This window comes from Crocodylus siamensis, chromosome 3 (assembly GCF_052110815.1).
Source record: "Crocodylus siamensis isolate JL-2025a chromosome 3, ASM5211081v1, whole genome shotgun sequence".
Classification (NCBI taxonomy): domain Eukaryota; kingdom Metazoa; phylum Chordata; order Crocodylia; family Crocodylidae; genus Crocodylus; species Crocodylus siamensis.
Genome location: NC_143397.1, coordinates 253,402,192 through 253,414,225, shown reverse-complemented (window position 1 = coordinate 253,414,225; position 12,034 = coordinate 253,402,192). Strand labels below are relative to the sequence as shown.

Below are 12,034 nucleotides of genomic sequence, written 5' to 3'. Positions count from 1 at the left end.
AGTTATTGCTTGCAAGCAGGAGTGTGAGTTCCTCCTGCTTGTTCCCCATGCTCCTAGGTTGTGCGTGCTGTTTTTGGATTTAGAACAGTCTCCTCTCTCGGAGAGAGTTGTCACGCTATAGAGCGTGGTCAAATGAACACTTTGAGATGTTGCAAAAGGTGAGAAGGAGCTGCTGCTCAGGAGCATGAAGTGTCTCCGTCTTTCGTATGGTGCCAGATACCAACTTCCAAATCTACGAGCACTGTCTGGTATTATTGCTCAGTGTGCAGATTCCATTTTCCCTGTCTGGGCACTTGTAACAATTACAGCTTTCGATTAAGTATTATGCTGTTTTCTGGACTCTGCATTCACACAAGGGGCTGCCCAAGGTGTTCATCTTGTGAAGTATTGTCTTGAAGCATCCGTATCCAAGATCTCAGTCTGTTCAGCTTGACCCACACTTCCCTGTCAAGGATGCGCCCAATGTGGGACTCATCTGGTGTTGGTATAAAACACTGTGGGAATAGGTCTGACCTTTTCCTAACAGTTGGTCCATTCCATTGCTGCTTGTAGGCTTGGTTCAACATCCCCAATCTTTTCCAGGAGCTTATAGGCTTCATGTATAAATGTTTTACAACTTTTAAGCCACCATCCATATTCAGGTCTTCAGTTATTAGACCAAGTGTTATAAGAAGACGGACCCTAACATTGTTACTGGCCTAGGGGCAAGAGATTATGAAAACCACCTGCTCCATCAACTACTGTCTGAGAGTACAGCTGCGTGTGTGCAAGTTTTCATAGATTTCATAGATTTTTTTCATAGATTTCATAGACATTAGGGCTGGAAGGGACCTCGGGAGATCATCGAGTCCAGCCCCCTGCCCAAAGGGCAGGAAGTCAGCTGGGGTCATAGGATCCCAGCAAGATAAGCATCCAATTTACTCTTGAAGGTGTTCAATGTAGGCGCTTGAACCACCTCCGCTGGCAGACTGTTCCAGACCTTGGGGGCTCGGACAGTAAAGAGATTCTTCCTTATGTCCAGCCTGAAACGGTCTTGCAGGAGTTTGTGACCGTTAAAGTTTGGCAGACTGTTATGAGTCTCAGTGCACTGTTAACTACAGTGTTGAGCTTTTTAGTGTTACAACTTTTGGACCATACAGGAGCACAACATCAACCTTAATTTAACCACGTATATCTCTGACAATCAGTTAGACACAGGTCTTAAAGTGATAAAGACTGGCAATGCTGCTGGGCCAGATAAGTTATTCTCAGAATTCATTACCTAGTATGGAACCGCAATGAAAAAATAGCTTCAGAAATTCATGTATAAATGTCTAGAAAGTAACAGAGTTCCAAAAATGTGGAGTAAAGCTGACATCCTTGCAATCCTGAAACCCAGTAAACCACCACAGGATCCAAAGAGCTACTGAACCATCTCACTACTCTGCATTACATACAAACTCGTGGGATGCATAATCCTGAATGGAATAGAGGACATCAGTTCCCAAAAGAATAAGCTGGCTTTCAGAAAAAGTGGTGTACCACTGACAAAGTTACATTACTTGCATCTGACATATAAAACAGATTTGAAATGAAGCAGAAGTAGGTGCAGCCTGCATTGACCTTACTGCCGCTTATGATAATGAATGGCATGAAGGCCTCAAATATCAACTGCACTCCATGATACCTGACCGCAAGCTATGCACTTTCATCATGAACATGATCTCCAGCAGATCATTCAAACTCTCTACTGGCCAAGGAGAAAAAAACAGAGTATGAACTCTGAAGAATGGAGCCCCCCAAGGGACCGTGCTAGCACCAGTACTTTTCAGTGTGTGCATGCGTGTGTGTGTATATGTATGTCAGACTTGCCACACAACATCTAAGTGATACATGTATGCTAATGAGGTCACCATAATAACCTAAGGAATTGACATGACAGAACCAGAAAAGATACTGAGTTACTGACTTGGAACGCATCGCTGACCATCTCCACAAGTGGCGGCTAAAGTTGAGCATCAGTAAATCGGTATCATCACTCTTTCATGGGGGCAGTCATCGAGCCAAGAGCATGCCGAATATCAGAGCAGGCAATGACATCCTCATGAGCATACCCCAGCCTACCTAGAAGTTGCATTAGACCATTCTTTCACCTATGAACATTACATTCAGAATGTCAGCAGTAAAGTCTCTGCACAGGTAGCTGCCTTAAGATGTTTTGCCAGCATGACATGGGGTGCCACCTCCAAAGTGCTCAGAACCACCGCTTGTGAAGGTGCAGGCCCCAAAAAATGTTCTGCTCCTGTATGTAGTTGCTATTACGTTGTAATGGTTCTGTGTGTATAAGGCTCTGTTACACGTTGCATGTTATTCGGTCAACTAATTAATTGTGCAGTAGAGTTAAACTGGCCATGTGTGCATAGTAAGACCAGCCACACGTGCAAATTGCACAGTTAACTGGTTAATCATGCAATAAATTTAGATCAGCCACATATGCAAAGCAATTCTCGCACCATAAAATTGAATATCCAGTTCTAAAAAGAGCCAACCAGCTATAAAAGGTACTACTTGAAAATGTATAGGAACTCTGTGGATAGTTTCTATCCAACTTAAATTTGAATGTGTAAAGGGGCCCTAAGGGTGACTGGAAGGGTACAAATGTAGCAAATCTGTTTCATTTTTAACCCTGGATGAAGAAGTGTTAAAGTTGGAGTAAGTGTGCTACATTTATAGCAGGCTTGCCCCATGTCACTGTTACAGTGTAACAGCTGCAGTGCAGGCTAGAGTGGCAGCTGCCCCTCCCCTTCTGAAACTGTATTTCCACTTGTATGGCTCGTAATAGGCCGGTCTCTTCTATGTGGGCTGTCTGCTTGTAGGAGATGATATACATGCAGAAATGTTTTAGACTACTTGCCAGGTAGCAATAAAATACTGGGAATAAGATTCTTGTGTTCAGTTCTTGGTTCTGGCAGAGCATGTGGACTAGTGACCAGAACAGATCAGAGTTAGAATTCCCTGCGGGTATTTGTCAAAGATGCTTTGCATTTATATAGTGGTTTTTCAAACATGGGACTCAAAGGTAGGTATATGTGTTGCAAATATTGAGGCATTTGTCATGCTGATTTTTGTGACGAAAAGTGTGGCTATGGGATGAGATTCAGAGTCTTCCATCTTAAAGTTTCACCTCTTCCAAAAGATCTTGTTTAGATTCTTGGATCCTCAGCTACTGCATCTTTAAAAGGGGAGAATGCTAACCTGCTTTCTGAGGCCTTCCTCAATAATAAGGGTTATAACTAAGGGGCATTTTTACCCGTGCACCCAACACTGAGCCACGCACTTTTAATTAGCAAGCTGCTGTAATTAAAAGTGCCCAGCACTGCATTGGGAGCATGTGTATCAGCAGTGCAGCGTGCCTCTGCGCTGAGAAAATGGCAGCTGTGTGCTTTAAACTAAAGCACATTGAACATGTTTCAGTTCAGAGTGTAGCACCACCATTTTCTCAGCGTGGAGGCACACTGCACTGCTGATACACATGGTGTGCAAGGCTGCCAGAGCACATCAATTTATGTGCTCCAGTGAACTCGATTAATTGAGTCTTCTCTGACACGCTGGCTCTTCGCATATGTGTAAGTGTCCAAAAAGACTACTTAACACCAGTCATGGAAAGAGGTGACTCAGAACTCCTGGTGAGTTAACTCCATTGTCTGCTAACTTAGCAGGATAATAAAAACAAGGGATGGTAATTAGTGTTTAAAATGCATTATATTCAATTTATAAAATGGAGGGGAGCGCTTGTATTGCTCTGTTGACTTGATGTAACAAAGATGGCTAAGTTTAACGTTGTTTTTATTTGTGTTTTCTTTTTCAGTGCTTGCACCTCCTCCACCGTTGCCACCTCCAATACAGGGATATGCCTTTAAACCTCCCCCTCGACCAGATTTTGGTACTTCAGGGAGAACAATCAAACTACAGGCCAATTTCTTTGAAATGGACATTCCTAAAATTGACATCTACCATTATGAATTGGATATAAAGCCAGAGAAATGCCCTAGAAGAGTTAACCGGTAATGATATTTTGCTTTGCTTTTCCTCTGTTTTATTTATGTTGTTTTCCCCATTTTTACCTTTAAGAAATTGGTGCCTTGTTCTTACTTTTTATTTAGGGTTTTTTTGACACCTCGGTGTGTTGTGATAGGTATTACTTTTGTTACTTTGGTTTCTCCAGGTCTTCCTCTACCAATCCAGAACTCTAACATGATTTTCATGTTATTGGTGCTTTATTTTGAATGAAGTTTTCAGTCTTTGATCCAAAATTACTGATCTTGCAGGCAGTAAATAACTTTAATGGAGTTATTCCAGCGTACACAGACTGTGAGTTTGAACCTTCTTATTTACTGCTTAGTTAAGAACTAAGTGGACTTGACTAGTAAAAGCACCTTAACTAGGGAGGTGATGTTACCAACAACTTGTTTTCCTGTCTTCACCTACTGACAGGGGGAAGTAAACCTATTTGTCTGTGCTGGTATAAGAGGACTTTGGAGAAACTAAATGTAACAGGTAAGAAATTAACCCTCCTTCATTAGCTTCTATATTCATGGATGATAAATTAAGACTGGTGGCAAGGCAAAAACATTGACAAGGTTCATATCTTACTGATGGTCAAGAAAGGAAGAGACTACCTCCTAAATTTTTGCATGCTCCCTTATTGATGCTGTAGAGACTTCGTTGTCTTGAAAAACAGCAGGGTTGCCAGCCTGAAACAGCAGAATTTGGCATTAACCCTAGAGACTACAAACATTGGACTACAGAGGGTTGGCACTGAGGATTTATGTATTAAAGAAAGAAAACATAGTTATCAAGAAAGTTATGCTGGCAGAGTCTGCAGTCATATGCTTACTTGCAGGATCACAAGAAAATTTACAGGAAGTTGCAAACTAGGGCACATTGTCCAGTGCTTATATTAATAAGACAGTATTTAACGCATTTGTGGGTCACATGTGACACCTTGCTGCCCTGTTTTTTTGCTCTGCTGAATTATTGTAACTTTATTTAATAGTTTTAAAAATGGATTTAACGTAAATGCAGGGAACCAAATTTTGTCATTAGGGGAACTGTAGTGGTCCATATTCTTTGAACACTTCTGTAATCCTTTTGATGGCAGCAGAATTGCCTCAGTGCTTGAAACAACCTTGTAATGTAGACTTGTTTAGACATAATTGTGGACACTTTAGTTAACTAACACAGTGATGACACCCCATCTGACTGATCGATGGAGTTCAGGGTAGATTTTATTTGGCAACAGATTACCAATATATTATCCAGCATGATTTTCCCTGATAAGTCAGTTATTTTTCTGCTATGGCAGTGGGGGCCAGTATGATGATCTACATGGATTAAATGCCATTTATGGGAAATGAAGATTTCATCTATGCGTTTTTGCATTCCACACTATTTCTTGTTTTTCAACAATGTGCAGAAAGAAAACTAATGGGTTTCAAACCTAGTGAAGTGTAAATTTTAGTGCCTCTTAAGGGATAGGGGATACATTCATCTCCACATACATTCTGGTTTCACATGCATATAATGCTGGAGACTTTGCCAGAAGTTTCCATTTGGTGTGCACATGACCTCAGGTCATTGCTGTGCTCTATACCAAAGGGGTGTAGGGCAGTGTGGGATCTGTTTACCATGCTTCTCACTGCCAAAGGCTTGGGAATGTGTTGGTGTCTGAAGCTCTTTAGTCTTGTTCTAAAGCTATTGTGCCTAATTCTAGAACTGCATAGCCTTAGTGTCTTTGCACCAAAAAAGCCACAGTCTGTCTTCATTGTTCAGGGGAGACTTGCATTCTCCTAAAAGTGTGCAGTGTCTTGAGATTCTCCTTATAAAGATTTAAGAAATCTTGGGGAAATTACCTGCAGCATATTCCTTATAAGACTGTTAGACCTGAATCTGATCTGCATTCAGGGGACAAGGAGGTTTGGCATGCTTTTGGAAGGGGAACGTTCCAAAAAGGGCAGCAGCTGGTATATTCTGATTGTTATATGTAGAGTCCTACCTTGACTGAGGAGGCAGGTGGCTGATTTGCCGGCAGATAGCACTCCCCCCATATGCTTCTGATTGGGCAAGTGCCCTGAATAACTCCACCTTTGGTGCTGATTGGTTGAGAGGGCTGTCCATCATGCAACCCCACCCCTCACCACTGATTGACGGCCACTGGGGAGCCAGTATTTTATTTTTAGTAAGTTTTTTGTTGTTGATTTTGTGTACGTTGCCTGATTTTTTGCAAAATCATCGACTTGAGGAGGTCCCTAGTTATATCGGAACGAGCTGAGAACAATTCAGATGCAGTAAACCTGCTCCAACTTGAACCCTGGATCAAGGAGTGTTAAAGCTGAAGTGGGTTTGCTGCATTTAAATAATTCTCAGTTCCATTATTTGAACCCATCAGTCTTTCCTGCCCAGAGCAGAGGCACTGGACCCAGTAATCTCACAAGGTCCCTTCCAGCCCTAAACGTCTGTAAATCTGTGCCAGTTTCTGCCCTTTTGAAGCTTTCCTTTTATGAAAGCATTCCCAGCATTCATGTGTCCACACCCAAGTCTTCATTGTCTAAAGGACAAACTGCCCAGAATATATAATTGGAGGAAGAAGAATCTTCTACGTAAGGAGTTTCGTTGCTAGCCAGCTTGTCATCTTCAGTCCAGGATGGTTTTGAAGCTCTTGAGTAGAGGAATTACAGCACTACACAATTTCTCAGAGTAGTTTTAGACATTTTTTGAGCCATTAGATACTCATTCTCTCCATGAAAGTCACCTTTCTTACAGGTGTTATGTCTACCAGGACAGTGAGGGAATTTGTGGCTCTTCCATCTGACCTTACTGTAGGTGCAGTACTGTTGGCTTTTCCAGAGGCTTATTACCTTAGCATATGTTTAGGGGGACTGAGCTGCCTCTGACTTGTTTGCAAAAAGTCTGACATAATTTTTGTGGACTGGTTTTCAATGAGAAGGAAATACTTGCAAGCTCTGTGCACTGTTCTTACTCTACATTGGTTGACTAGAGCGATCAAATCCCATGGTCCTAATGCCTCATTCATGCAATTAGAAACCTGCCCTTCACTGGGGTATTCAGTGAGACCTGGAGGGTAATTTCCTGTACACACTCACTTCTTGTTCTTTCACCGTTCCAACAAAAGGCAAACTCTCAAAGGAGTCGTAACTTTCCCAGTTGTTCATGCTTGGAATGTAAACACATTTCAGCTCTGCCTGAAGGCAACACAAATGAAGCCTCATGTGACACGTCACACATCCAAGATACAGTACAAGGCATTTGAGGAGTCAAAAGACAAGATTCATACTTGAGTTTGAGTTCACGGTTTCAGTTGTTCTGTCAAGGCAGACGGTGTGGAATCTACCGCAGGATAGGAACTGATCTGATGAATTAGTCCAGGGGTGACCAACGTGCAGCTCATGTCCCACAAGTGCTACGGGCAGCCTATGTGTGTGGCATGCAGCGGGTCAGGGAGGGTGCAGTGAACAGAAAGCAGAGCAGCAGATCAAGCAGGGAAGATGGTTAGAGTGGCACTCCAGAAGGGTGTAGGGATTGATTTGTGGCATGGCTCAAAAAGTTGCCCTCCCCACCCCATTAATTTATATATAATCTCTAAAAATCAAAGTACATTTCTCTCAGGTCTTTGAGAAGGCATTTGGCATCTGCAAGTTCCTTTTACTCTGCATCTATGCAGAGCAGGATTTTTCAAATGGCTTTAAAGAGCTTTCCCTTTTGTCAGATTATCTCTTTCTGGATCTCGGTTTGATGATTACATTCCTCATGAAACCTCCATTTAAGGCATTTGGCACATGCTCATTATGTTGCTTGCTTATATCTATAACATTCACCAAGAGCTCAGTGTAGAGAAGCTCGTAGCTCTTACGTTTGATCTCCCTATACTGTACCTTCTTGTTCCAGTTATGTTAACCCTATGTTTTCAAGCTTAACTTTAGGGAAACCAGCTTTAGTTCATTTAATAAATTACATAAATGGTTAACACCTGCAAAATATCAGAATAACAAAATACCATCTTCTGTACCAAGGATAATTTTTTCCAGCACTCACCATGTTGTCTGTAGCCTAAAGTTCCATGTAAATGTATATTGAAATATGCATTTTTTTAGTTATATGGAGCCTGGCCACATGTATGAAAAACCTGTCTGAGGGGGACCCCAGAGCCCCAAGTTTCTCCCCACTGCACTGCCCCTTGCCCCAAGGAACAGACTGAGATTGCCCTGATAGCAAGCCTCAGCTCCCTCACTTTTTTTATACTGGACCTTGCAGCTGCATTAAGGGAACCTCTGGTAGCCTGAGGTGGCCCTCCTGTTGGGATACAGAAGAAATTGCAGGTCCCCCTTTCTGTAGAAGGAGCTAGCCTGGAATATCACCTGCTTAGACATCACTCTTTTTTTTCATGATCAGTCACTAAGGAGGCAAAACCACAAAAAGATTTATTATGTAGGAGAAAATAATTATGCAAACAAAACTTGACCGTAGGTTTTGAGGCAGAAAAACAAAGCAAGTACAGCTGTTCTTCCTCTTTCATCTGGCTACACCTGAGCCCTCCTGAGAATCCTGCCAGTGTTTCAAGAGAGCAGCCTTCCTGCTGATTCTGCTAGCTTGCTTCCTTGTATGTCCACTCACGCAACCCTCTCTCTCATTTCCCATTGCTTTTAACAAAGGCAAGATGCCTTTGCTGTTAAGGAGTTGATTTCCCTGTTACAGGCAGATGGTCCCTCGGGCATGTGCTAAATACCTTATTTACTCAAATTTCCAGGGTGGCGGGGTGGCTTGTCTTTAGAATTAAGTAAATATAGGACTTCATTTGATTATCTTCCAGTTTAATCATGATATTTCAGATGCATCAGTACTACAATACATAAAGAAATGAAAATGACAGAACTGAACCCAGCTTCACACTAGCTACTATTAGAGAATAAATGCCATGGAGCTCAATCTAATTTGGGAGAATATCCACACACGCCATGTGGTGAACCCCAAAGGCAGTTGGCTTTTGGGGTAAATCTATGACAACATGTTTACATAAAACAGGCCCTTAATAAATGGCCAGATTTGAATTGCACTTCTGGATTCAAATGTTATATGACATGCATAGCCAAAACCCTGGATCCAAGCCGCTGGGGTGTTTGGGTTCAAAATCCAAACTTTATTCATTCTTGAGAGATGTGAAGCAGAAGAAAGAGGGTGGTTGTATTTATTCCCTTGTTTTAGGCAAATCTCAGCTTGCATTTTAACCGTCTTAAAATTTTAGGCAAAGGACGTTCACTTAATTTGTGTTTTGGGAGAATGAAACAGTATTTTAAATATTTTTTTGTCTGGTGCTAGAAATTTTCAGGATTGCTAGTCTTTTCTAAGGAGTAGATGAACAGTACGCAGTCCACTATAAAAATGACACCTCCCCCCCCCCCGAAAAAAAAAAACACAAAAAAACACCCACACTTCTAAATGTATCCAACCCTTAATTGTTACCAGCAACTCAAGGCTGTTCTGTTTATAGAGAAACAAATTACAGCTAGTTTATAATCAGGACTTCTTATGCAACCTCAGACGCAAGATTAAAGTATGGTTACAATTCACTCAATTACCCTTTAAACACAAAATTAAGGTACAGTTACAGTTCTCTCGATTATTGCCATCCAGTCAGGAAAGAGGCAGGGGACAAATTTGCAGCCTGACCTTTTATTGTCACACTCTAAAAGCACAAGAACAAACATTTATTCTGGTGACTACCTAGCTGCCTCTGTGGAATAATACAGATTTTTACCAGGTAGGGTGACTGGGGTGATGTTTCACAGACTGGCAGCAGGTCTTCTTGAATGTGCATAGTTCTTCCCCTTCCCCTTCAGTTTATATCCTGTATTTATAGATGAGATGTTCTAATAACTGTTCTGTGATTTGGTTTTATTTAAATTTGTTTGTTTTGGGAAACTGTTGGAATTGGGTTGAACCTAGTTCCCTTAAGGAAGTTGTTGGTGGGCACATCTACACATGCATTAACACGCTGTTATTAGGACAAGTTTAAATTTAGTACCTGTAATAACAGGTACTAATTTATGTGCTAATGCTGCTACTATGCAGTAGCACTGGTGTAAGTCTTTTATGTGACGCCAGTGCCCAGTAGACTTATTCTATTGCGCATTAGCACGGCTTTCACTGTAATGCGCTCATGCGCAGTAGAATTGGTCTATTGCATTTTTAGCATCTCGTGTAGACGCACCCAGTTAGTTCAGATTTATGTCCTTGTCAGTGTGACTTCTGTGGGGGAGGATTTCTTTCTTTCTTCCCTTTGTCATCATGGAACATTGCATTCCAGCCCTCTTCTCTTGTTAACTCTCTGATGGTTTTCAGTGATGAGTCAGCTTTGTGTTTACACCTTCTCTAAGATGCTTTACCCAAGTCTCTGTTATAAAACTATGTTCACTACCTTCTGGTTTTATAATGTACTGCTACCATGTTTAAGATCAAAATATCATATAGCATATTTGGATAATCTAATTTAAGGCTTTTTATAATTTTTTTTGCAGTCTTTGTTCTCTGTTTAATCTAATCTGGGTCAGCTGGACATATTAATTGCTTTCTTTCCTTTGCCGACCAGGCCAGGTGTCATGTCTGTAAAGGTAAAGGTTCATTCTTTGGTCACTTAGAAATGGGCTTTTCACATCTCCTGCTTTAGCCACCTTTTGTAGCTTAGCCTAGGCCCAGTATAGGCCCCTTGAAAATGATCTGTGCACAAGTGATTATACTTGTTGCACCACCTTACATATTCAGTCAACAAAAACGTACTATAATTTAACAGGATTCTAATTAGCTCCACATAATTAAATTGTCATCAGAAGATAAAACATCAAGTTATTACAGCTGTTTCTTCAAACTACTATTTGCGTTTTCCAAAAGGTAATTAGTTGCACCTGCCTTTGACCAACGTGCTTTATCCTGTTTTCCCACGCTACTGCTTATGGCTAGAACGCACACTTAAGCACTTCTGTAATTTAGCCTTGTGCTAGGTTCCAGAGTCTGCACTTGTCATTGTGGTGTTTCTGTTATTGAATCTGTTTGAGGTGTGAGGCTTACAAATGGTGTCCTCGCTCTGTGACTCCAGGGTTGATGTGGATTGTCCCAGCTGGTCCCCCAAACTGGCTGGCTCTTACAAGTGCTCTGTAGGGCCATTTGTTAGGCTTCATGGGATAACCCATCAAGAGATGTAGTCAAAATGTCTTCAGTTGGGCCTTTTCAGGGGGTGATGACATTGGCGACAGCCTGCTGGTCTGCTCTGTGCCTCCCTGTTCTCGTGCTGAATGTCTAAGCAGCAGAGAGCCCTGGTGGGGGCAGCAGTGAATCCTAGCCACTAGATCACCAAGGACTGTGTGGGAAGCCGTGGCCACAGCCCACTCTGCCCTTCCTTTCCACCTCTGAAACAGGCAGCATTTCCAAGCTGCAGGGATTTCCTCAAGGCACACGCTGCAAGGACTCCTAGCCCTAGCAGCAGGCTTGCCTTGTTGATCTGAAGAGAGGGGAAGTGACGCCCCTTGGCACAGCTGTCAGTCTTGGAGCGATCTTGAGCCCTGCAGCAAGTGCAGGCGCTTGGAGAGGGGAAAAGGTGTGTTGGTTAGATGTTGACGCTGTGTCTCAGCCCATTGATTTTTTTGTTTTGGATAAAGGCTCTTTTTGCGGGAAAGAGAGGTTGACTGATAATCTGAACAATTTACTACTTCGTCCTGATAGAGGCTCTTGGGTCATGCACTAAACAGTTTTACACAAAGCAGCTTTGAAATTTCACACCAGACAAATTATTCAGTTCCCAGTTGTTCGTCCTGGAGTCTCATGGTGATGGTGTGGGGCTGTCCTCCATCCCTTAACCGCTAGAAGGGCTTGAGTCTTTGGTTTACGCACATGTTCAAACATGGTCTGGAGGCCAGATCTGGCTAGCAGAACTGTGCCTTATGGCCCATGGGGCCCCTAGAAGAAGCGGAAAGTCATAGATAGTACA

General features: G+C 42.2%; 1 protein-coding gene across 2 annotated transcripts in view; it reads left to right on the top strand.

Annotated features, from left to right (window-relative positions):
- The window catches only part of AGO2 (argonaute RISC catalytic component 2), an 89,754-nt gene that overhangs the window by 27,175 nt on the left and 50,545 nt on the right, over positions 1 to 12,034 (top strand). The window contains exons 1-2 of one of the 2 annotated variants that reach the window (XM_090040712.1): positions 3,933 to 4,043; positions 4,474 to 4,536. Coding sequence is in view for 1 of the 2 variants with exons in the window: in XM_090040711.1 (XP_089896837.1) it covers positions 3,848 to 4,043 (196 nt within the window). In the remaining variant the exon portion in view is untranslated. Of the gene's footprint in view, positions 1 to 3,847; positions 4,044 to 4,473; positions 4,537 to 12,034 lie in introns of those variants that run through there. The other variant, XM_090040711.1, reaches the window with a different exon arrangement.